The 26,947-nt window shown below is 42.1% G+C and overlaps 1 protein-coding gene across 2 annotated transcripts; it reads right to left on the bottom strand.

The window, feature by feature from the left end:
• On the bottom strand, positions 1–25,522 carry LOC311089777 (UDP-glucuronosyltransferase 2C1-like). Of its 2 annotated transcripts, none has more exons than XM_084124744.1 (2): positions 25,424–25,522; positions 1–1,727 (listed from the first exon to the last, which is right to left on the bottom strand). In XM_084124744.1, the coding sequence occupies exon 2, from the start codon at positions 1,720–1,722 to the stop codon at positions 130–132; it is 1,593 nt and encodes a 530-aa protein (XP_083980870.1). In that variant the 5' UTR covers positions 1,723–1,727; positions 25,424–25,522; the 3' UTR covers positions 1–129. The 2 variants fall into 2 exon arrangements, with proteins under 2 accessions (XP_083980870.1, XP_083980871.1); XM_084124745.1 differs by lacking the exon at positions 25,424–25,522 and adding an exon at positions 24,808–24,871.
• Between the last annotated feature and the right edge of the window lie 1,425 nt (positions 25,523–26,947).

Below are 26,947 nucleotides of genomic sequence, written 5' to 3'. Positions count from 1 at the left end.
TGGCCTATTGTTATTGTTTTTTCATCATTAAATCATTATTCCAGGCTGTGAAATAGGGGGTACATTAAACAGTAAAAACAGTCAAATAATTTTATATTAGTTGTAAGTGATCAACATCAAATGCAAATGTCACTCAGTTTTCCTTTTTCTGCTGCAGCACTTGACACACAGATATCGAACTGTTAAAAATATAGATAGAGTGAATATCAGAACAACTGCAAACAATGTAACTGCAACATCTACTGAGTAATAGGAGTACCAAGGCAGTTTGTAGGACTCTGTACGGAGGTGAGCAGCACCTTTGTGTCTCATTACAAACTCAATCCAGAAGAGGGCGCTGTCCAAAGGTTTAACTGGTTTATCTCTGTTCAGATGAGAGAGTCTCTGCATACTCAGTCTGTAAGATGGTTCATTGATTACTTCCTGTATGGCTGCATGCAGTGTGTTCTTGTTTAAAGTTGAGACGGAGAGTATCTTGGCTCCTCCCTTGTCTTGCAAACGAAGAAGATTGTCATACTGGTCAAAAAAGAATGGAATCCCAACCACTGGAATACCATGGTACCAAGCTTCTTGAACCCCATTGGTTCCGCCATGTGCAACAAAAACTTTAGTCTTTGGATGCCCTAGAATATCATTCTGTGGCATCCAGTCAACCAGTAATGTGTTGTTCCCCAAAGTAGATGGTCTCTTTCCAGTGTATCTCCAAATTACCTTTTGCGGGAGCTGAGCAAAAGCAGTAGCTATTTCTGCTGTAAAATCATCTGGTAGGACACTGATAAATGACCCTAAAGACATGATGATGACTCCATGCTCTCCAGAACTTTGCATGAAGTCTTCCAGATCATGTGGAAGGGCCTTTGCTGGTTTACACTGAAAGCCTCCAATGTAGATAATATTTGGCATTGTTGGACGTGGAAATTCAAAAACAAAATCAACCCTCATAAGCCATATATCAGCCCCCTGGAGAAGTTCATAAAAACTTACAGGCGGATGAAAATATTTATCACATAATGTTTGGTACAATGGCAAATTAAAACGTTTGTTCTGAATGTCCATTAGCAAATAGAAGAAAGCGTTTTTTACTCGTTGGAAAAAGTTCATCTTGTCAGTGTTTCCGGATCCTGTGATAGGGATGTAAGACATTGGTGAGGGAGCGACGTCAAAGTGTCCCTCTCCAGTAGCGGTCCATCTCACATTATATACCATGGGTAACTTGAGTTCATGAGCCAGGATAATCCCTGCACCCCACGATGGATCAGTAAGTATCAGATCATACTGCTTTTCCTTCAGTGTCTTCAGAATCTCCGCACTTTCAAATATGTTTGTTATAAGCTGACATATCATTTCATGAGTTTTATGAATAGCTTTGGATACATATAAATGCAGCTGTAAAGCGCTCAGCTGGCTCTTTCCTCTTTCATAGTCGATCATTTTGAAGAGGACATTGTCTATAAATTCTTCATCCATTCCTTTGGTGTTAGGTATGGTTATAGAGTTGTAATAAGTTGAATTCTCCTTTACAAACCAGCTATTATAGGTGCGTATTACATCAACGCTGTGCCCTTGACCATGTAAAGCCTTGATGAGGATGTCCATGTTCACCCAGTGACTTCCCTCCACAGGCAGCACCAAGATTTTGCCACCATCACAGAGAGAACCAAAAAGGATTACGACTGTTATCCAGAGAGAGACAGAAATGGTGTTCCAAGAAAATTGAGTCATCTTGCCTGTAAATGAATAAAATAATTGGATTATATAAATTTGTATAATATTACATTTTTATATGTTGTCGACACTGTGCAGTAGAGATGACATTATGAAAGGGACACTTTTTTCATCCGGGACCTGTACTTTTTCAGAGTGAGACAGGCAGGTAGAATCATTACAAATGTTTTGTGAGAGAACACAAAGTTTCTCAGGGGAACACAATACATTTGGGTGAGAACATAAAAGTTTTGTGAGAGAACACAAAAATATTATTTTCCCTCCTATCTCATTTTTTCTTTACCACTCTTTCTTTTCCTCTCAATTTTCACAAAATTCTACTACCCTTACGAAAAAGAAGTACACTTCAAGTTCATTTTATTAGTATACTTTAGTGTTCAAGTATATTTTTAAGTATATTTTATGTAGTAAGTATACTAATATCAATGTACTAGTAGTAAACTTGAAAGTGAACTATTTCAATTATTATTGTCTGTGTTTTTGGTGGCTCATTCACACGGGCAAATAAATGTTCGTAATTCCCTCGAGTTTACGGACTTTACAGCGTGCACCCACCCATTCACACTTCACTAGCTGAAACGAAGATCGCGCTCCAGTATTGCAATTCAAAAAAAGAACTTATTTAAAACCAATTTATTAGTGAAATATATTATATATATTATAGAATATCATATTATTGTATAAATATATATCTTCTTTTTATTTTATTATTTGTCCATATTTACAACAAGCCTGCCTGAAGAAGGTATTATAAATACCGAAACGTCGCGATATGCTTGTTTTTCTATTCATTTTATTTGGTTTATTTCATTTTATATAATTTTTACTCTTTCACACTTTGATTTCTTGAGATACTTACAGGATGGACGTCTTTAGAGGCCGTGTGAGACAAAGACATGCTCCACGATACAGACTACTAATTACACTACCACAAAAAGCGTCCAAACTTTCCAAAAGAGCTTCCATGTTGCGCCAAAATGCTTAATTTGACGTTTCCATGACAACGGTCCGAGTTGAGCTTCCGGATCACGTCTTTACTGTAGTTTGTTTTCTCTTTTGCAGCACTTCATAGTTTTTATTGGAGAAAAACTATAATCGGATTGGAGTAGAGCATATTGAGATATTTTATAGTGTAATATAGTTTTAATACAGACGTAAAATGGACTGTTAAACGGCCCGTAATGGTTATTACGTTCTTTAGGAAACGATAGGCTCACAGAAAAACAGCCCAAATCACAGACATGGGGATTCGCACGGGACTGGTATTATCAGAGGACCCCTGTGTTGGCCGAAATACGGTAGGTAATTTTCGGGGGAATTTTTACAGACATTTTTACAGACATGGCAGATTCGCACGGGATAAAAATCACAGACGACCTCTGCGATTATTACAAATTACCGGAGGTCCCTAGGTAATACTAATCCCGTGTGAATAGGGCTTTTGACTACAGGAGGAAACATACAACAATGAACCAGGGGCCCGTTCTTCGTACGTCGCTAACTCACTTAGCTGGATTTGATTGTTGGCGATTTGGCATGATCTTGGATTGTTTGGTTCTTCAACGCTCATCCTGGACTTGCTGTCATAGCAACATGTGCGCAAACTTAAACCTGCTCGGGAGCAGGCTTATTTCATGTTAACAGGATTAGATCCCGGCTTCATAAGCGGAGCTGATACGGGAAGTCCAGCGCAGCGTGATAGTGCACTTTCTGAGATATATATTTTTTCTCGTGATTCGTGAGATTGTCGTTTTTTGTCGCTTTTAGGTTTAAAAAACAGTTTTAGTTTTTTTTGTGGCATTTCCAAGCCACTTAAGACCCAATGTTGTAAAGCAGTTTTTTTTTATTTTTTTTTTAGGCTATCATAATTTTTTATGAAGATCATACAATCATGACCATGCTGATTACAGATATGTCACTCAGGCTTCACTAACGTGATTGGTACCATAGACTATAGGCTACTATAGACTGCCATCAAGGCCTCAATGAAGGGGATTATGTGAACAGAAAGGGGATTCACAATGTAAATGTGCAGCCCAGTTACTATTGTGATTCTTAATATTCCAGATTAGTAATATTATATCAAATAAAAAAAAGGCAGTTGACTAAAATCTTCCATATCACAAACGTGAAAGCAAAATGTCCAGGATCTGTGCATGACTTAAGAATTTTCAGAGATTCACATTTATGCACATTATTTGAAAGTGGTAAGAAAAGTTCCACACTTAAATATCAAGCTCACTGTATTACATACACTTATGCTGATCCTAACAGAACTGCATTTTTTCATAGGTGATTATGACATGTTCCTGCCTGCAGACAGGTGTTTTATGACCCCATTCCCTGACCCAAACCAGTTACAATGCAGCTCCAGGACAAGGGCACACAATGAAATGAACTTTGGCTAACTAAAGGGAAGATTTCAGTGTCTGAAAAGTCTGAGGGGTTGCACACCTGACAGGGCCTGTGACATTGTTGCATGTGCCATATTACACAACATTGCCAAAAAAAACCCCACTTTTCATTAAATGTTTAATAAAAGACAAATATGCTTAGTTCCTTGAGTTTTATTTCAATTGTTCTTTGTAAAGAAAAGCCAGTGGTCAAGTGCCTGCAACAAGAGATAGACACATGCCTCATGCAACAAATAAAAAGGAAAAGTTGTCTATACACTGCCCACCTGTAGGCCTATGTCTGCTCTGTCTGTGCAGACTCTTCTGTAGGCCTTTCTGTAGATGTGGAATTCTGCAACTTATATTGCAGCCATAAAGCATACAAGTATAAATTAAGTAAAGTTATTTATGCACTTGCAGGTAGGCTAGTTCCTCCATATGACAGTTATCTGAGAGGGTTTATTCACTGTCCAGTGCAATGGAAACAAATGGACATTACAAAGTCTTATACTTTCTTTCCTTTGGAAAGTTAGAAAATGTCCACTTACTGCACATATTTCAGCCACCACTTTCTTGGGAACAGATACAAGTGTTGGTGTATTATGTAAAAGTGCACAAAAGAGGAAAACACAATGCCATTACAATGAACTACACTGGGGAAAAAATGTGATCAATAACTCATGGCAAAATATTTTTACATTAACATAAGTTTATCAGTTTTCACTTTCACAAGTCAAAGCAATTCATCATTACTCAAGATTTAACAGTTGAAATGACTATACAGCCTTAATGCAGCAAAAATTATTTTACAGTGTAGGCTACTAAGATCTTTTCTATTTTTTTCTCAGCCTTTTTCTTGGTTGCTTTTATAAACAGACAACCATTTATTTAACAGTGCCTTTTATAAAAGAGACTATAATATAACTAAAAATTACCATTATGTAGAATATTTTTGTACTTCACTTTTATTTGTTCCCATGTTCTAGTGTGGTGACTGACATTACAATGCACAAAGTAATTATGCAATTATTAAAATACAAAAATATAGACTAATAAGTGATAAAAACATATAACATGGCCACTTCTAACGGATTTAAATTGTCTGCTACTTTTTGCCAGCCCTCTCTCCTGGCTTTTGCAGACTTTGAGGTGTTGCCTGGCGTTTTGATTAAACATTAAAATTCCGAATAAACTTCGACTATTAGTTCTTGCTCTGCTGAGGAGAAAAACTGAGCGCGCTCTTTGGCCACGGTGAGCAGCCAATAGCAGCGTTGCTGATCAATGTTTCTACTATCGATACATATCCCCTTTTAACTAGCGCATGAACGCGCAATTATCTCAGATAACTCAATCCAGCGATACTAATCATATCCGGCAAGTGTGTTCGAAGAACCGAGTTAGCCAGATCATGATTCGCATGATGATATCATCTTGGATGTGTCATTTGATCTTGGATGTAATAAGCAACGTACGAAGAACGGGCCCCTGCACAGGACTGAAAACACATGGAGAATAAATAGGGAGAGCAAACAAAGCAGGGAGAGCAAACAAAGCAGGGAGGGAGGGAGGGCAGGTGGGGCAAATTAATCAATAATCAGGTAAAAGATGGGAGGGCTAGACAATGGACAGGAGAGCACATGGCACAAGGAAACACATGATAAGCCTTGTGCTCACACCAAACATGACACAAACACAAGCACTTGGCCAGTAAAACAAATCACCAGCCATGTGCTCACACAAAACAAGACATGAACATTCAGCTAATGAAAACACTCATAAGCCACGTGTTCACACAAAACATGACAACATGAAAGCACACAGCTAGTGGAAAACACAAGCTGTGTGCTACACAGCACAAGACAAAACATGACATGAAAACATGCAGCCGATGTAAACACGAACTTCGTGCTAAACAAAACACAACACATGTGGACAAAAGAGCGTACGGCCCGAGCGAACTCGAAACCGCACACGCTCACACGACAAGACAGAGCGCACAAGAACAAGCGTAACGCCCGTTTCACACATACTTCATGTGCAGTGCGTATGCTGTGCAGGAGCAGCATGCGCTATAGTGCTTTCACATATGCTGTGTTTGCAGTGCATAACTGATCCGCGGCTGTACCACAAACACATACTCACTATTTGTATTTTAAATCCATAAGTTATCAGCAACTTTTATTTTAAAAAAGTTTTGTCAGCATTGCGATTCTCTTTGTACACATATACACTCTTTAATAGACATATTACTTTTTAAACACAATTTAAACAACGTATTATTCAATGCATTACTTCTATATAATTATATATTAAGTTGCTCAAGCAAGTGGTAAAATATTTAACCATGTTTACTTATTAAAATCGCATACATTTTAAATTAAAACTTACCCTTTCTTTTGCATAATTTAAATCTTGCATAATTAAATGCATTTATGGTGATATTACATTTTTTTAATTAAACGCATTTATGGTGAAATTACTACATTTTCAGGTCAATCTGTGTTCATTTTGACCACGAAACATGCGCTGTCTCTTTAATTCAGCGTTTGCAGCACAGCAAAAATAGACTCGGTGCGGAAATGATCGCTGCACTGCTATATACGCACCGCAACTGGAACGGATCGACGGACTGCAACCCCACATGGAAAGAACCTATATGAGGATATATGCGCATATATGAAACCTATATACAGCATATATGCACATATATGATAATATATATGCTGCATATATGCGTATATATGCCACATATAGGCAAAATTGAGGTGCATATATGTGCATATACAGGCCATATAGGTCTCCTGTATTGCTTCTTTATATCCACATATAAGCCCTATATGTACATACAAGATATGTCTCCTATATAGCTCATGGCAGGATCTGGTCATTTTGTAGCTCATATCTCACTTTGGCAACTGATGCCTAGCTCAGATAGGCACATCTATCAATTTGAAGCTCACGGAGCTGAGAAGATCAAAAAGATAACATATATTATAGATATATGATATATGTATATATAGATACAGATATATATACATATATTTTTTTCTGTTCAGTTTTTTTGTCTTATTTTTGTTCTTGTACTATTTGATTGTTCTTAAGTAAATAAATAATGTAAATTTCTACATTTTGGGCTTTTATTTATGTTGCCTATGGATTTTAATAATTTTACTAATATATAGGTAAACATATAGGTGCATATATAGGTGAACATATAGGTGCATATATATGTGCATATATGCACACATATATACGTGCATATATGTACCTATATAGGTACATGAATGCACAAATATATATGTACACATATATGTACATATATGTGCATATATGTACATATAATATAGGAAAACGGCCAATTTTATATATGTCACATATATTAAAAACCTATATCAAAACCTATATTAAAACATATATGTTTATATAGGTTATTTCCATGTGGGACCGCGTGCAGTGTGAAAGCTCTAACCTGTTAACAAGGGTACGGAAAAAAATACGCACCGCATACGCACTGCAAACGGAGTATGTGTGAAACGGGCGTTAGGGTAGGCTAAAGGAAAGCCTTGACCATCCCCGATGCGAATTCAAGGCACGAGGGGGATACTGACAGAGCCTGAAGATCTCCTACTCTCTTTAGTGAATATATGGCTAGAAAGAAAAAAAACACTTTTTTTAAGGTAAGAAACTTTTCTGTAACCATGTCAAGAGGCTCGAAGGTAGCCGCAGATAAACCTTCTAAAACCAACGCATGTCCCAAGCTGGAATTCTGGTTCGGGCTGCAAGCCTCAACCTCAAAGTGCCATGAAGGAAACGTTATCAGAGGGTTTCTCCCCAAAGATAATCCACCCAAAGTGATGTGGTAGGCCGCTACGCACACCTTCACACCATGTCCTAACCAGACGCGATGCGATAAGATCATAGACAGTAAAAGAAATGGACACAGCAACCCCATTGGATTCAATGGCGAAAAGTGAAGTCAATTAGAAGCACTCACTTCCTGATGCCTGAGCGTACTGCGCAGACTCAAACTGAGCTTGACGACGTAGATGTGATGTGAGCAACCTGTCTGTCTTTAGTAGCTGTGCCAAGAGTAATCTGAATCATTCTCTTCCGAAACTTGCAGAGACGGAGAGCGTGAGTAGGAGGTGTCCATGAGCTAGGAGCAGGAGCAACTTTTGGTAAGTATTTAATTAATTATTTTGTCATTTTGCCTCCACGTCCCCCGATTGCCCGCGAGCTTCTCCTCCTGTCCATACGGTAATTTCTCTACTGTGCGACAGAGAGTCACGTGGTTATGACGCAACCGTTAGCCTATTTTTACAAAAACTGCTTCTACATAACGTAAGATACAAGGTAATGGAGCCTTTTATACATTTTCGTGTTTCTTTAGAAATAAATAATGGACAAATGGAGTCTTTAAATGCCTCAGATGTAAAGTTATTCACTGTATGAATGGGAGTCAATGGAATGCTAACAGCAGGTGATGGTCTGCTAATCAATGGCGGCCCCCGGTGAAGCTTCAGTTTCCGGCTGATAGATTACCCCCCTGGATAAGATTCCAGCGACAAATAATTTGTCTGTCCACACTAGACGGGACGCGACTGCGAGATGCGTCAAAATCAATCAAAACCCACAGCCTATCAGAACAGCGTGTGGGCAGAGTCTCGCGGCAAGTGCACAGCACCAGAGAGTGGTTTTGACGACACTCGCAAGAAAATGAGTAGGCTACATAATCAAATTCACAAATATTACACCATTTAAACATTATTAAAAATACATAGGCTACTGAGTTACTAAAACAATCTTTGTCAAAAAATACACTTGTGTGTTCACAGTCTGAACGTTCTTGTTACCATTTGTTTAATTTCAAGATCTGAGGTGAATTATCCATTGTTGCTTTTAAAGCTAGCTGGGAGCACTAAATGATATTCAAAGTCACATTGCATGCTTTTAACATTAAATAAAGCACATAAACAGTACGTCTCAGGTTACGAATGTAACCTATGTTCCCTGAGAACAGGGAATGAGCACTGCGTCAAATGACGCTATGGGAACCGCCTCAGCGTGACCAATGACTGAAGTACCTGTAAAAACCTGCCAATCATATTGGCCCACGTCAGCCATGACGTCATGCTCTGACGCACCCGGGAAGTATAAAGGGAGCGCTCAGAGAATATGTCATCCTCTTCGTCTGAAGGGACTGAGTAAGCAGACCGGAAGCATGGCAAAGAGACGCAGTGCTCGTTCCCTGTTCTCAGGGAACATAGGTTACATTCGTAACCTGAGACATTCCCTTTCGAAAGGGAACTCCCACTGCGTAAAATGACGCTATGGGAATGCTATACCCACGCCGCCATGCTAAGGGGATGCTTAACAACTATGTGTAACAAGCACAAAAACACATTAACCCAAGGTTAAAGCCCCTTACTGCTTACACGTCAGGCTAACAGTAGCACTTCTCCCTAGGGCCACCGCTGAGCTACAGCTCAAGGCATGGATACCACATCTACCGAGAAGGGTTCATTAAAGGGAGTACGGCCCCGAGCCAAAGGTCTCTGGCCTGCTACTTCTGGGGGAACCAAAGTCGACCCCTATGCCAGGGAGGCTATCACGCTTAAAGGGACACCAGGCAACGTTTTCGTGTTAATTGATCATCTTCGTAAGTCGGTATATGGTTAAATGACTCATTACAGGGCGAATGAAGACTCTCTCACCCGCCCCTACTGCCTGTAGGAAGAATATCCCGCTTGCAAGTTCGGTGTATCCTACTTCCTACGTCCTTCAGTCTCACAAAGTCTCAGACATCGCGAGAAGCAGGATCAGTTTACGGCAAACATCCCCAGCACAGAGGCAGGCTAACGAAACCCGGCTAGCGATTGTTGCAAACGTGTGTATAATACAATACAATACAATACAATACAAACTTTATTTCTATAGCACATTTAAAAACAACCATGTTGACCAAAGTGCTGTACATTGAGAAGAAACAATAAGTAGACAAGATACAACACCAGACAATTACAACAATTCTCATGCCGGATTATAAGCCAAGAAATAAAAATGTGTTTTAAGTCGCGATTTAAAAACCAGAAGGCTGGGAGCCAGTCTAATGGTAGAGCCGGGGAAGAAGTAGCGAAAACCCTTGACGGAAGATGAAAAGAAAAGGAAAAGAGCTTCAGACCGAGCGAGGGCTCGCACACGTATCAACATTGGTCAAGCTTTTTCAGAATGGCGAGAGCTGAAAGACAGAGAAGGCTCCAAGTCAGATGCAGACCTCGCATTCTTGCTTTTGCGCTTGTAAGTAACACTTTGATATTTTATTTTGTGCATGGTTGTACTTTCATTGCGTTCGTTATTATCTGTAAATGTGTTGTTTACTGTATTTCCAGAGACGGTTGATGAAGTATCTTTGGTATTTCTATGAATGTCTGTTACGGGGTAGCTAGGTGGCTAGCGGAGATCGTGTGTTTGCTAGCAAGCATGGGTATGGTTTTTTAGGTAGTCACAGTTCTTACACCTCTTTTCTTTTTTGTGTGGCCACGCGTCATAGTGTTTTGTTGGTAAAAAGACTTATATTCCAAGATTAATTAGGGTTAATTCTGGACTGCAGGGACAGGAAGATGTTCATATCTGTGAAATAGCCGGTTCCTCTGCTTAGCTGGGTTGACAGCTGATCAGCTGGGTTGCTCGTGGCGAGGGACAACAGTTCGTTTTTACGACAGTGTGTTTGAAAGCATTTACTACCAGACACTAGGGGGAGCTAGGGGGAGCTTCGTAGAGAAAAAACACTCAGGCTTGCCTGGTGTCCCTTTAATGCTGAAGCCAACAACCTATTTAGACCTAAGGGAAGCGGAGGCCTCAGCAGGAAGACTCCGAGAGCAGAGGAAGCCTGCACACTTACATGGTCTTCAGAACTTATTCTTAAATTGTGAAAAGTTCAAAAATGCAGAGCTCAGACAGAGAACGGCTAAAACAACTCTCCGATATTGAGAGGGCCCTTATTCTAAACTACTGCTCTAAACTACTGACTCTAACCTCAAATGCTGCTTGCATGGGAGCCTCAACAGGATGACTCTCAAAGGAGAGGAGGCCTGACACATACTAGAGTTAAACCAAAAGCAGTCCAACTGTATATATGGAGACCTCAACAGAAAAATCTCCCGAAGGAGCACATTTAGCTAGGAGAGCTAGCTCGACAATAAAAAGGAGCTTCAGGGAGTAAAGGGCCTAAAGCACCTCCTCAGAGAGAGGGGCCACTTCTAGGACTCTACCTGCAAAGCTATTTGCATGGAGGCCTCAGCTGAATAAGAGGAAGCCTAACACACATGCCCGTATATATGGAGGTCTCAGCAGGATGACTCTCAGTGGAGAGGAAACCTGACACACATCCCTATGATGGCTAGCTTATCTACCACCAGAGCCCAGGGAGCGAAGGGCCTAAAGCACCACCCCAGAGAGGGAGGGGCCACCTCACAGCTCCACCTGCAAAGCTGGTCGCATAGGACCTCAATAGAATGACTCTCAACGGAGAGGAGGTCTAAAACATACACTGTGTATATGGAGGCCTCAACAGAATGACTCTCGAAGGAGAGGAGGCCTAACACATATAGCTAGGCCACTTCTAAGACTCCATCTGCAAAGCTGTTGGCATGGAGGCCTCAACAGGATGACTCTTGAATAAGAGGAAGCCTAACACATATGACTGTATATATATGGAGGTCTCAGCAGGATGACTCTCAATGGAGAGGAAACCAGACACACATACCTATGATAGCTAGCTTATTTACTACCAGAGCTCAGGGAGCGAAGGGCCTAAAGCACCGCCCCAGAGAGGGAGGGGCCACCTCTCAGCTCCACCTGCAAAGCTGGTTGCATGGGGCCTTAATAGGATGACTCTCAAAGGAGAAGCGGCCTGCCACATGCTACAGACTTAACTATGTATACGGAGGCTTCAACAGGAAGACTCTCAAATAGAGAGGAAGCCTGCCACACATACCTAAAACAGCTAGTTACCTATTACCAAACTGTTCGCATGAAGGCCTCAGCCTGAGGCATGCACTGTATATATGGAGGCCTCAGCAGGATGACTCTTAATGGAGAGGAGACCTGGCACATATACCAAAAAAATCTTGTCTAAGCTAATTGTATGAAGTCCTCAAAAGGGATGACCCTTAAAGGGGAGGAAGCCTGAAACATGCACTGTGTATACAGAAGCCTCAGCAGGATGACTCTCAATGGAGAGGAAGCCTGACACACACATACCTATGATAGCTAGCTTATCTACTACCAGAGCTCAGGGAGCGAAGAGCCTAAGGCACCACCCCAAAGGGGGGGAGGGGCCACTTCTCAGCTCCACCTGCAAAGTTGTTTGCATGGGGCCTTAGCAGGATGACTCTCAAAGGAGAGGAGAACTACAACATGCTACAGACAAAAAAAGTGTATATGGAGGCCTCATCAGGATGACTCTCAATGGAGGGGAAGCCTGACACATACAGTGAGGAAAATAAGTATTTGAACACCCTGCTATTTTGCAAGTTCTCCCACTTGGAAATCATGGAGGGGTCTGAAATTGTCATCGTAGGTGCATGTCCACTGTGAGAGACATAATCTAAAAAAAAAAATCCAGAAATCACAATGTATGATTTTTTAACTATTTATTTGTATGATACAGCTGCAAATAAGTATTTGAACACCTGAGAAAATCAATGTTAATATTTGGTACAGTAGCCTTTGTTTGCAATTACAGAGGTCAGATGTTTCCTGTAGTTTTTCACCAGGTTTGCACACACTGCAGGAGGGATTTTGGCCCACTCCTCCACACAGATCTTCTCTAGATCAGTCAGGTTTCTGGGCTGTCGCTGAGAAACACGGAGTTTGAGCTCCCTCCAAAGATTCTCTATTGGGTTTAGGTCTGGAGACTGGCTAGGCCACGCCAGAACCTTGATATGCTTCTTACAGAGCCACTCCTTGGTTATCCTGGCTGTGTGCTTCGGGTCATTGTCATGTTGGAAGACCCAGCCTCGACCCATCTTCAATGCTCTAACTGAGGGAAGGAGGTTGTTCCCCAAAATCTCGCAATACATGGCCCCGGTCATCCTCTCCTTAATACAGTGCAGTCGCCCTGTCCCATGTGCAGAAAAACACCCCCAAAGCATGATGCTACCATCCCCATGCTTCACAGTAGGGATGGTGTTCTTGGGATGGTACTCATCATTCTTCTTCCTCCAAACATGTTTAGTGGAATTATGACCAAAAAGTTCTATTTTGGTCTCATCTGACCACATGACTTTCTCCCATGACTCCTCTGGATCATCCAAATGGTCATTGGCAAACTTAAGACGGGCTTTGACATGTGCTGGTTTAAGCAGGGGAACCTTCCGTGCCATGCATGATTTCAAACCATGACGTCTTAGTGTATTACCAACAGTAACCTTGGAAACGGTGGTCCCAGCTCTTTTAAGGTCATTGACCAGCTCCTCCCGTGTAGTACTGGGCTGATTTCTCACCTTTCTTAGGATCATTGAGACCCCACGAGGTGAGATCTTGCATGGAGCCCCAGTCCGAGGGAGATTGACAGTCATGTTTAGCTTCTTCCATTTTCTAATGATTGCTCCAACAGTGGACCTTTTTTCACCAAGCTGCTTGGCAATTTCCCCATAGCCCTTTCCAGCCTTGTGGAGGTGTACAATTTTGTCTCTAGTGTCTTTGGACAGCTCTTTGGTCTTGGCCATGTTAGTAGTTGGATTCTTACTGATTGCATGGGGTGGACAGGTGTCTTTATGCAGCTAACGACCTCAAACAGGTGCATCTAATTTAGGATAATAAATGAAGTGGAGGTGGACATTTTAAAGGCAGACTAACAGGTCTTTGAGGGTCAGAATTCTAGCTGATAGACATACGAATAAATAGTTAAAAAATCATATATTGTGATTTCTGGATTTTTTTTTTTAGATTATGTCTCTCACAGTGGACATGCACCTACGATGACAATTTCAGACCCCTCCATGATTTCCAAGTGGGAGAACTTGCAAAATAGCAGGGTGTTCAAATACTTATTTTCCTCACTGTATACCTAACCATAGACAGCCTAACTGTGTATATGGTGGCCTCAGCAGGAAGACTCTCAATGGAGAGGAGGCCTGACACATATATCTAAGAAAGCTAGCTTATCTTCACCAAGGCTCATGTAGCAAAGGGCCTAAAGCACCACCTCACAGAGAGAGGGGCCACTTTTCAATCTCCACCTGTAACGCTACTCTCCTACATATATATATATATATATATAAAAAAAAAGTTACACGCATGGAAACCTCAGCAATATGACTCTCACAGGAGAGGAAGTCTGACACATTCTATGCACAGGCCAAATGGTGCATTACATACAAACCTTAAGTTAGTTAAATGTTTAAGGTAAATAGGGCCTGCCATATAGCGGAGGCCACACATGATTTCATAGAAACTATCTGTATAGCAGAACAGATCCGTTCCAAAGAAGAACGGAGGCCAAACAATTCCAGGAATATATCAAAATATATTACTTCCAAATTAAACGTTTTTTTGTTTTTTTTGGAACAGCCTGTTCTATGTTCAAAAGATATATACCAAGCCTGATGCAGATCGTCAGATTTATAGATTATCATCATGGGTCCGGCACATGGGCCTGATGTTACTTTAAAAGGGGGAAAGAGGGAAGGCAGGGCGTGTAAAGGGAGAATGGTGATTATCTGCCTCTTCCAGGGCGATTACCATCCCGGTTAGCCTGGAAGTCTTCTCTCCTTACCCCCTGCCTTTTCCTCCTGGACTCGCGCCGTCTCACGGTCCTGCTCCTACCAGGAGGAGGGGCACGAGTGGCGACTGAGTCCCGCTGGCCCTGTCTACGCTCCTCAAAGCGAGACGGGCCAGGACCCCCGGGGTGTCAGGGTGCGGACCTGGACCGGCGCGGAATATAGGATTTATACGCCGCTGACCGCGCCCTCGTCTCTCTAAACTTTCCGACCACTGCCTCGACAGAGGTACCGAAAAGTTCGGAGGGCGAGACCAGGGCATCAAGGAGAAATGATTTTTCTTTCTCCGCGATGCCAGAAAGGTTCACCCACAGGTGCCTCTCCGTGACCACCATAGCAGCTATAGAATCTGCTTGGTGGCCCGGAGAGCCAGGTCTGTTGTGTGGCGCAGTTCAGCTACCGCATCAGGGGATAAGCCCTGACCCTGGTCCAGGTCCTTCATCTGATCAGCCTGGTACGCCTGCAACACAGCCATTGTGTGCAGTGCAGCACCAGCCTGACCTGCCGCCGCGTACGCCCTGCCATTCAGACGAGATGTGGTCTGAAGAGGTTTGGATGGCAGGGTTGGAGCTCTTAGTGCCGATGCCTCCCCCTGCGCGAGATAGTTCGCAAAGTTATCCTCAGCAGGAGGCATCGACACATACCCGTGCTCCTGCATCCCTTCCACATTGGAATAACTCCTTCTTTGGAAGCGATGGATGCGGGAAGAATACGGGTTCTTCCATGCCTTCATGACCTCAGAATGGAGGTCAGGAAGGAATGGAAGGCTCCCAGGAACTGATGGGGTGTGGCCAGAGAGGAAGCGCTCGTTGAGCCTTCCACGAGCAGCTTCCTCTTTAACACGCTGCCAAGGCAAATCAAGCCTAACAGCAGCCCGCTCCATCACCTCCATCAGTTCCTCGTACGCGGGGCAGGAGGGCTGGACAGGCTCATTTATCATTTCCACATCTTCGCCCGCCTCACGCTCCTCCTGCTCGTCCTGGCTAGACGCCAGAAGAGCACTGCCTGCTGGCCCAAAAGACGCCTGAGAGAGATCATCTTCGGCCAGCAGCTCATCCTCGTCTCGCACTGACGATCGAGAGAGATTCACTCCTCTCTCGAACTCGTCAGCGAGGTCTCTTTGCGACCCCCACGATCTGAGCCTTCTCTCGGCCTCGGCGCAAGAGGGACCCGAACCGCGGGGCAAAGAAGACTGTCTCTCTTCCCTCGAGAAGAGGGACAGACGAGAACGAAGAGTCCTTAAGGGAAGACTCTCGCAATGCGCGCACCCCACCCCCTTTTCTTCTTTTTTTTGTCCATTTCAATGGACGTCAGGTCAAAACAGGTGTACTTAACAAAAATGTACCATCATAAAATTAAATAATAAACATAACAATTGTTGGTATATAGTTAAAGCATTTTCTCAAGGTCAAAAACTTTTCAACAGTGTACTATTTCAACTTTAATTTTGAGGTTTTTGTTTTACAGATTGCACATTGTTTGTAACAAACTAAATATCTTAGAATCAATCAATATGGTCATATTAGAGTCATTTTCTTTGTGCATCTTTCTTTTTTTAGATCAAAAACTTGAACATTACAACATTTCAACTTTAATTGTAAGGTTTTTGCTTTATAGATCGCACATTTGTTTATTCATAACAAAATAAACCTAGGAATCAATCAACGCATTCACGTTACAGTAATTTCCTGTGTGCATCTTTGAAAAAATTTCTCTGTAAACGATTTTCTTGTATTTTTACAGTACATTACTGGCAGCACGGTTGCCAGCAAGTTACTGTATTTCGATTTCCAGTAACTGTAATGTAATTCACTTTACAGTACACAAGATCAGTACTGTAAACTACTAAATAGTACTTTACTGTATTTTTACTGTATTTCATAATTTGGTCTGCTTTTGCTGTAATTAATTATACAGTATTGTACTGTACTGTATTGTATTGTACATTGCTGCTAAATATTATTGTAATTTTCAAAATAATTAGTAATGATGATAATATTATATTATAATAATATAATATGTAGTTATTAGGAAAATATAGGCTATAGTAGGAAAAAATACAATGGAAGTCAAATGCTACTGTCAACTGTATAGTTACCAACATTTTTTAAAATATCTTCTTTTGTGTTCAGCAGAATAAAGAAACTCATACAGATTTGGAACAACATGAGGATGAGTAAGTGATATAGTCAAATATAATTTTTAGGTGTACTATACCTATAAAGGGATATTTCACCCAAAAATTAAAATTGGCCCATGATTTACTCCCTCAAGCCATCCTAGGTGTATATGACATTCTTCTTTCAGACGAATACAATCTGAATTATATTAAAAAATGTCCTGGCTTCCAAGCTTTATAATTGCAGTGAATGTGTCAGGTTTGGTATAGACGAAGCAGACTGTAATGGTAAGTTAAATGCCTTAATTTGCAGAATGGATTGGTACAGCGAAACAGGTGAGTAAACAGTAAGTTGAATTTCAGATGATAGCTTAACTGAAGTGTAACCAAGTCTCTCTCTCTCTCTCTCTTGCAGATGATGATGAAGGAGTTCCTTAGAAGACGGAATGGTGACTGGCTGAGAAGATCGGGATCGAAGGAAGATATACAGGTAAGTATGGCAGAGAGTCTGTGTCATGTGTAGACGAGATCAGACAATGACTGAATGTTTGTAGCAGGTATATATGGGTGAACTGATGATGAGGTCCAGGTGACGGTGATTAGTAATCAGGTGACAATGAGCGTGTGAATGACTGAGTGGGCGGAGTGAGGGAATGAGTGGAAGGAGATGGTGATGGAATCCTGACAGAACGGGAGGAGGAGGCACGTCATCCGAGGTGGAATCTGAGGGAACAGAAGAGACTGGGTCAGTGAAGGGTTTGAGGAGAGAGACATGGAAGGAAGGAGAGATCTTGTACTGAGGTGGAAGGTTGAGTCTGTAGGTTACTTCGTTCAACTGCCTCTGGATGGTGAAAGGTCCAATGAATCGAGGACTCAGCTCATGGCAAGGCAGGCGGAGGCGAATGTCCCTCGTCGATAACCACACCTTCTGACCAGGTTGGTATTGGGGTGTATCGGCTCGTAGACGATCCGCTTGATCCTTGTGCCTCCGCACTGCCTGTTGTAGATGCACATGAGCTGAGTCCCATACCCCCTCGCACTGATGGAACCAAAAGTCGACAGCTGGAACCTCCGAGGGCTCACCCGACCAAGGGAAGAGAGGTGGCTGATATCCGAGGAAGCACTGAAAGGGGGTGAGCCCAGTGGTACGCTGAGTGAGGGAATTCTGAGCATATTCCGCCCAGGGGAGGTATCGGTTCCAGCTGTCTTGGTACTGGTGGCAATAAGTTCGCAGATAACGTCCTATCTCCTGAATCTTCCGCTCAGTCTGGCCGTTGGTCTGCGGATGATATCCTGAAGAGAGGCTGACAGTGACCCCGAGGAGCTTGAAGAAGGCGTGCCACACCCGGGAGATGAATTGGGGTCCCCTGTCCGAAACGATGTCTTCTGGAATGCCGAAATTTCTGAATACATGATGAAACAATGCTTCAGCTGTTTCTAAAGCCATGGGTAAACCAGGTAAAGGTATCAGCTTGCAGCCTTTGGAAAATCTATCCACAACGACGAGCACACAGGTAAATCCACCGGATCTAGGAAGGTCAGTCATGAAGTCCACTCCGATGTGTGACCAAGGGCGTCTGGGTATAGGTAGTGGCACAAGTTTACCCTCAGGTAGTCTCCTGGGAGTGTTGGTGATGGCGCAGACTGAGCAGCCACGGACGAACCTGGAGACATCTTCGGAGATGGACGGCCACCAGTACCGCTGACTGAGGAGCGAGAGGGTACGCTTGCTACCTGGATGTCCAGAGCCCGGAACTGTGTGAGCAGAGTCCAGAAGGGGAGTACGAAGATGTTGAGGTACGAAAGTACGCCCTTCTGGACCTCCCGGCGGAGCAGCATGGCGAGAATTTTCCTGAGAGATTTGCTGGTCGATGTCCCAGAGAATGGGACTGAGGATTAAGGCTGGAGGGAGGATGGTTTCAGTACTGAGGTCCTCTGAAGATGAATGATGGAGTCTGGAAAGAGCGTCTGCCTTGCAATTCTTACTTCCTGGACGGTAAGTAACAATGAAGTTGAATCAAGTGAAGAAGAGTGCCCAGCGGGCCTGGCGAGGATTCAATCTTCTTGCCTCACGAAGATATTCCAAGTTGCGATGATCTGTAATTACTTCGAACTGGTGATTTGCTCCCTCCAGCCAATGTCTCCATTCTTCTAAAGCCAGTTTTATGGCTAGCAGTTCCCGGTTGCCGATGTCGTAGTTTTGCTCCGCCGGGGACAGCTTTTTGGAAAAGAAGGCACATGGATGGAGTCTGGGAGGCTCACCCTGCCGCTGTGACAGCACCGCTCCAACCCCAGTGGAAGATGCATCGACCTCAACGATGGATGAGGATTGGTGCTGTCGTGAAGACTTCTTTGAGGCGATGGAAGGCTTGGATAGCTGTGGGATTCAAGGACAGAGACTTGGGTCGATTCTTTAATGAAGATGTGAGAGGAGCACTGATGAGACTGTAGTTCTTGATGAATCTTCTGTAGAAGTTTGCAAAACCGAGGAATCTTTGAAGTTCTTTGACAGATGTGGGTAATGGCCAGTCTTGGATTGTTTCCACCTTCCTCTGGTCCATCTGGATACCATGCTGATCTATGATGTAACCCAGGAACTGAACAGAGGTGATATGGAACTCACACTTCTCCAATTTCAGGTAAAGCTTGTGTTCTCTCAGTTTCTCTAGTACTTGAATGACATGACGATGGTGTTCAGCAATTGAAGATGAATAGATGAGGATATCGTCAATGTAGACAATCACAAAGCAGTTGAGGTACTCACGGAACACTTCGTTCATGTACCCTTGGAAGACCGCTGGAGCGTTGGACAGCCCGAAGGGCATAACCTGATATTCATAATGGCCAGATGGGGTGACGAACGCTGTCTTCCACTCATCTCCATGCCGTATACGGATCAAGTTGTATGCACTCCAAAGGTCCAGTTTCGAAAATATGCGAGCCCCACGCACCTGCTCCAAGGCAGCTGGGACCAGAGGAAGGGGATAACTGTATTTGACGGTTTGAGAGTTGAGATGACGATAATCGATGCAGGGCCTCAAGCCTCCGTCCTTCTTACCCACAAAGAAGAAACTTGAAGCGGCAGGGGAGGTTGATGTGCGGATGAATGTTGTTGTAAAGCCTCCTCCACGGCCTTCTGCTCCGGGATGGACAGTGGATAGATACGACCTTTGGGTAGAGTGGCTCCAGGTAGCAAGTCGATTGCGCAGTCCCATGGCCGATGAGGTGGTAGTTTAGTAGCCAGTTTCTTGCTGAACACATCCTGGTACGCCTGGTACTCCACTGGAATCTCTACTTCATGCTCTACTTCAGGGCTCTCAACCGAGGTGGAACAAACAGGAACTTTGGACCTCTTCTGAGGCGTCGATGATGAAGAAGGGATTGTCTTGATGGATGATAGACAGGACAAATGGCAGGACTCACCCCAACGTAATACTTCACCAGATTTCCAGTGGAGTGTCGGCTGATGTTGAACTAACCAGGGGCGTCCCAGGATGAGCTCAGTGGTGGACTCCTCCAGCACCATAAAATAAATCTCCTCTGAATGAAGACAACCAACACGCAGCGTCAGAGTAGGTGAACAGTGACGAATTCGACCTCGACCCAGCGGTTTTCCCTGGATGGTTTGTACATGGAGGTCTTGAGAATTGCGATGTTTGCGGATGTTCAATTTTTGGAGAAGCTGTGTGGAGATGAAATTCCCCGCCGAACCAGAGTCAATAAGGGCTTGCGCTGAGACACAAATACGAGAAGTTAATACATGCACAGTGGTGCGATTTAAAGCTTCAATTTTAGGTGAGACTTGAATTGTGCTTACCGCTGGGCATGGAGGTCGAACAGGGCAAGAGCTGAGAAGAAGATTATCAGATGCACAATAGAGACAGAGTTTATGAAGAATTCGTCGTTGACGCTCTGAAGCTGGAAGATGGGCGGAGCCGAGATCCATAGGCTCTGGTGCTGGAGGAGTGACTGATGGAACCGTGGGCGGAGGACATACAGTGGGAGTCGGAGAATCACAGGCTGATAGTCTTTGCGAAACTCGAATGGATTTTTGAATTCATTTCTCAATTCCCAGACTGTCGTCGTAAACCACCATCAACTGACGAATGTTAGGGTTAAAACCATGACGAAAAGCTGTGATCAATGCTGCCTCATTCCAACCACTGGATGCCGCTAAAGTGCGGAATCGTAAAGAGAAAGTACTCACAGAAGATTGGCCTTGACGAAGATTGTAGAGTTGATCATGTACTGATAGATCGGCAGCTGTTTGACCGAAAACTTCTTTGATGTGTTGTATGAAACCGGAGAGGGATTTGACGACTTCCGAATCTGAATTCCACAGAGACTGTGCCCACTGAAGTGCTTGCCCAGACAGAAGTGAAATGATGAAAGCAACACGAGCTGAATCGTTGATGAATTGATGTTCTTGCATGGAGAAATACAAAGATACCTGAAGTAGAAACCCACTGCAGTCCTCCGCCTCACCGGAGAATGTCACTGGTCGGGCCATGGGACACGCTGAGGCAGTGAACGAAGCAACGGGCGCTTGAGGAAGTGAAGCTGAAGAGGTGTGTTGATGAATGGCGATCGGATTGACAGGTGAATTCGCTGTGGATTCCGAAGGATTCTGCATGGTGGTCTGATCTTCTGTCAGGTTTGGCATAGACGAAGCAGACAGAATGGTAAGTTAAATGCTTTAATTTGCAGAATGGATCGGTACAGCGAAACAGCTGAGTAAACAGTAAGTTGAATTTCAGATGATAGCTTAACTGAAGTGTAACCAAGTCTCTCTCTCTCTTTCTCTTGCAGATGATGATGAAGGAGTTCCTTAGAAGACGGAATGGTGACTGGCTGCGAAGATCGGGATCGAAGGTAGGTATACAGGTAAGTATGGCAGAGAGTCTGTGTCATGTGTAGACGAGATCAGACAATGACTGAATGTTTGTAGCAGGTATATATGGGTGAACTGATGATGAGGTCCAGATGACGGTGATTAGTAATCAGGTGACAATGAGCGTGTGAATGACTGAGTGGGCGGAGTGAGGGAATGAGTGGAAGGAGATGGTGATGGAATCCTGACAGAATGGTTGTTTCTGCTTTGAAAGTCCATAAAAGTGCATCCATCCATGATAAAAGTGCTCCATGCGGCTCTGGGGGGTAAATAAAGGCCTTCTGAAGCGAAACGTTGCGTTTGTGTAAGAAAAATATTCATATTCAAGTTACGCTTTAGATTTAAGTAAAATACGTATGTTCGTTTGGCCGGGAGCTAGTCATTTTACTTTATAAAGTTTTAAATACGGATATTTTTCTTACATCTCCATCTTCCTCATCACTCCACATAAAGTCAACATCTGAGATATTTCCATCAGCTATATGTTCAAGCACTTCAAGAACTATATTCTGCATATGAAAAAGTTTCAAAAATGTATCGGTCTTGTAACGAATACGACTCTGGGTTAATTTGAATTAGCTCAAGAATATAGGGAATTTTGGAAATATTAATAATTATGACTCATGGTCATAATTCATAAGTCGCATGTACATTTATTTTATCAATTATAGAGATTACCTTGTTCTGTAACTGGTATGATCGTTATTCATCATTCGTCCAGCGAATAAATGTAAGATTATCACAGTTAAGAAGGGGTATCTATTTACAAACTCCACGAAAGTTTATGTTCTGGCCACGGACATCAAACTTTCTGAGTTTATTAATTAAAACTACTCAAGTAGTCTATATATCGAGCTTTGTAGCTTATAATTGGATCTTTTAAGTTTCATTGACTTATAAGGTGGATTTTCAAACACAGAGACAGTGAAAAGTATTTATGAATTTTAATAAATGCAAAACTAGAGATTATATGAGCTACGAATATAAACGTACGTAAAAATGCAAACAATATAACAAACATATAACCAAACAATAACATAAGTGATCAGAATGAAATGAAATGAAAGAAAGAAAGAGAAGAGAAGAGAAAATTAGTAATTATTACATACAGAAACCTTTGTTCACGAGACCCCTGGAAACAGCTTTTATCAGCTCAATATATTTGCAGAATTCTGTGCTCTTTCGGGTGAGGCTGAGGCTGAGGCAGGAAGTGGATCTTCTGCTGGGTCTTCCCGGTGCCGCGGGAAGTTTAAAAAGGCTCACTGAATGTAATATTACCGAGAAAGTCAGGTGCGTCTCCCGGGACGGGAGAGGTTGCAAATCTTGGTTGCAAAGACGGCAGGCTTTTACATGACGCGGGCCATGTGTCCCAGAGGCCAAGGCGAAGCCTGTCCAGCTGGAGCAGCGCTGCACGTGGAGAAGGAGGAGGAGGTCAGGGACCGGAGAAGCAAGGAAGTGGGATCAGCGGGATCGATGAGAGAAGAGAGAGAGGAAACAGGGTCTCTTGCTTTTTAAAGACATCTGTTTACGCCCTGTCTTTGGAACGACAGCGAATCAGATCTTCTTATCTGAGGCGGGAAAAATTATCTTTGTGTAAAGAAAAGAACACGCCTCCGTTGACCATGTGTTTTATGAGGGAAAGGATCATATTTAGAAATATGATATTTCCTGGAACAAATGCATATTATTGTACTTTGCAGTCAAGATTCGACTCCGTTAGATGGAGAGGATTTCAGAGATATCAAACGCATCACATGAAGGTTGTAGAAATGCAACGTTACAGGAGATATGCAGAATTACACACATTTACAGTTGTGATTACCACATGACAAAATCATAGACACCCCAATATGACATGGTCATAACAAAAGGCACCTCAGAAATATATCCACATTTTGGTAATGTCTTATGTGGGAAAGTCAATGAAAAAATCTGTGTGTGTGTGGTGCGTTTGGGATGTGAGTCGCTTGGAATGTTTGCCTTTTCCGAGTCGTAGAGTTTTATGGTCTGGGGTAAGGTTACAAAACCATGATTCTATTTGAGACCCTAAATTGGGAGAAACATTCTTTCGATAAACACTTAGAATTCAAAACTACACATTAGAAAACCAAACCTCTATTATAAGGTAAAACTAATCACACATGCATATAGGAATGTACATACATTAGAAAATAAAATAAAAGATATTTCTCTTATTCTCAGTTATACACAAAGGATGTTTGTGTGTGTGTGCGTGTGTGTGTGTGGAATGTCACGAGGCCAGCCAAACTGGCGCTGGCAAATTGGTCCTCGTGGGGCAATTATTAACCAGTAGGACACAAGACGATGTGTCTTACCATCATATGATCACTTAATGCGAAAAGCAGATGTCATTGTTGCTACAGTCCTGTGATATAGATTTTTTATAAGAAATTGCAATCAGCATTACTGGACTTCAGTTACTGGAATGTGATTTCAGTAACAGGCTTTTGAACCCTCCATTCTAATGGACAGACACATTTGAAAAAATCCTGATTTAAAATGTGCAATTCTACAGTCGATTTTTAACTTTAATAAGTTCAATCTTTCTATTTTACATACAAACTATGAAATACTGGTAAACATATCAAAAAAATTAAATAAAACCATAGAAAATGTTGCTTGCTTCTGTGTTTGGAGTGAAGTGCTGCCATGCTTCTCTTCAATGTAGTGTTTTTTTTTTATTATTATTATTACTACATGCAGAGCTTTACTGCCATTTGATTGGATGACAAACGTCCAATCTCATGGACTGCAGGCTTTAAACTAGGTGAAATGCTCCAGAAGTAAAAAAAAAGGGGGCTGACATGTGATGTCCATTGTAATGGACGCAGGGTCCGAAAGGGTTAGGACAAAAACTCTGATTAGATAGGCTACCTTTTATGTTGCTTCGCGTGTAGTTAGGACAAGATAACCCTGCAGAAAAACGATCTTGCAGGAACTCTTGTACTGAACCAAAAAAAATAAAAATAAAAAATAGCAAAAATATGTTTAGTAGTATATGAGCTTGTCTAAAAATGTGCATCATAATACAAAATACATTTTACAAACAAATAGTATATGGTATAATAGTATATATATGAAGAGTTCAGATGCAAAAGCCTCAAAGTGCCATCTGAAATTTTCTTCTAGAATGATAATTTTTATCAAGCTTGTATATTTAAGTTCAATAATTTCACTTAAATGGCAATGCAAATTACCTATTAATTGTCATTTAAGTGAAATTACTTAACTTAAATATACAAGCTTTATAAAAAAGTATCATTCTAGAAGAAAATTTCAGATGGCACTTAGATGATTTTGCATCTTAACTCTTCTTATATAAAACATTTTTCACACAATATAAAATCAAATATAAATAACAATCCTGACCTGCAAGCATCACACAAAATTAATTTTTAAAACTGCTGTAGAAAACTACAGACGATCTCTGAAATAATGCAAATGTCACATTTATTTTGTTGTTTTAGTTCATAAACTGTAGCTAACTTACGGTTTGTTCAGTGCTGATATCTTTGTCTTGGCATGTTACTCTCTGTCTCTGGCAAATTTTTCCTTTAGGCATTGCACCTTATCAAATACATTGAGCAGCCCACAGCAAGAAAGTTCAAAGTACAAAGTTTATTTGTGACATAATCTATAGTATATGGCAGAGATTTGTTTTTAAAGTGCACACTTTTACTTGATTTGCTAGTGATATCAATTCTACAGAGAAGAATTTCTACTACTTTTCAACACTATGACTATATCTGTGCACACTTGCTTATTATTAAAGCAACATAACTATTGATTTAAGAGTACTTTGTTTCATTTGTGCCCATTTAACTGCATGCTATCGGTATCTGGACAGTGAACATGAGATAGAGCAATGAGGGAAAGAGAGTTTACATGAGGTAATGAGAGATCACGTGGTGGAGTGCATAAACTGTTGAATTTTGTGAACAAAGACAGAATGCCACATGCACAGGCAAATGTCTCAATAAAAAGTTGGTATGATTAGATCATACACATCTTCTCATACAGTTTTCAGTTTCATACACAGCTCTTTTTTTCACATCATTACAGACAGATATGTTTGTGTAATGGTTGGAGATTAAATTTTCTCAGGAAATGTATAAAAGGGTTTTAGAAACAAATGCACAGACTGTGTGAAAATTCAATATTTATTATTCCATTAAACGTATGGCAACATACAATAGAGTTTCAAAGAAAAACTGATATTTTTGCAAACTTTCTGCTGCAGCATGTGACACACATAAAGTTAAAAATATGGAGAGAGTGAATATCAGAACGTACTCAGTTACTAATGTAACCTCGGTTCTCTCTAGAAGAGGGAACGAGTACTGCGTAATATCTTACGCTAGGGGAAAATCTCTTTTCCGCAAGATATTGAAGCCAAAAATTATCCTTAATTTTGAAATAATGTAAAACACGTTGCGGCAGCATGCAGACATAGGCAAGACGGCTCGCGCACCTATTGGCTGCCCTGCGGCAACTGCAGCAGCCTATCGAGAGAGGCCCCTCATGACGTCAGATCCAATCGGGGCGCTTCACGCCTACTGCGTCATGTCCCGCTGAAACAGGCGTGGCTTGGGCCTATAAATACAGCTCGACAGGCTGACAGAGTCTGGTTTTTCATCGCCGAAGTGAACCAGAGCGTGTTGCAGGCACGGCAAAGATACGCAGTACTCGTTCCCTCTTCTAGAGAGAACCGAGGTTACGTTAGTAACCGAGTACGTTCTCTTACGAGAGGTAATATCTTACGCTAGGGGAACACAGTGTAAAACGCCGTGCGTGCTGAGATCAGGTGCCCGGGGCTCATATAATGCATGATCACCAGGGACTCGCAGAGAGTCCGGGAAAGAGGGGCTAGAACAGCATCATTCCCGTAATAAGTAGCGTCCTAAAGGAGCAAATTATATCAATAGTGTTCCACACAGCCAGGGCGAAAAAACTCGGCCTGGACTGATGAATATTATGGGTCTTACACACTGCCCATAAAGTTATTTAATCGATC

Source organism: Abramis brama (assembly GCF_963993115.1).
Source record: "Abramis brama genome assembly, chromosome: 9".
In the NCBI taxonomy this organism is placed as follows: Eukaryota; Metazoa; Chordata; class Actinopteri; order Cypriniformes; family Leuciscidae; genus Abramis; species Abramis brama.
The sequence above is the reverse complement of the archived record's forward strand: the minus strand, read 5'-3'. Positions and strand labels throughout refer to the sequence as shown.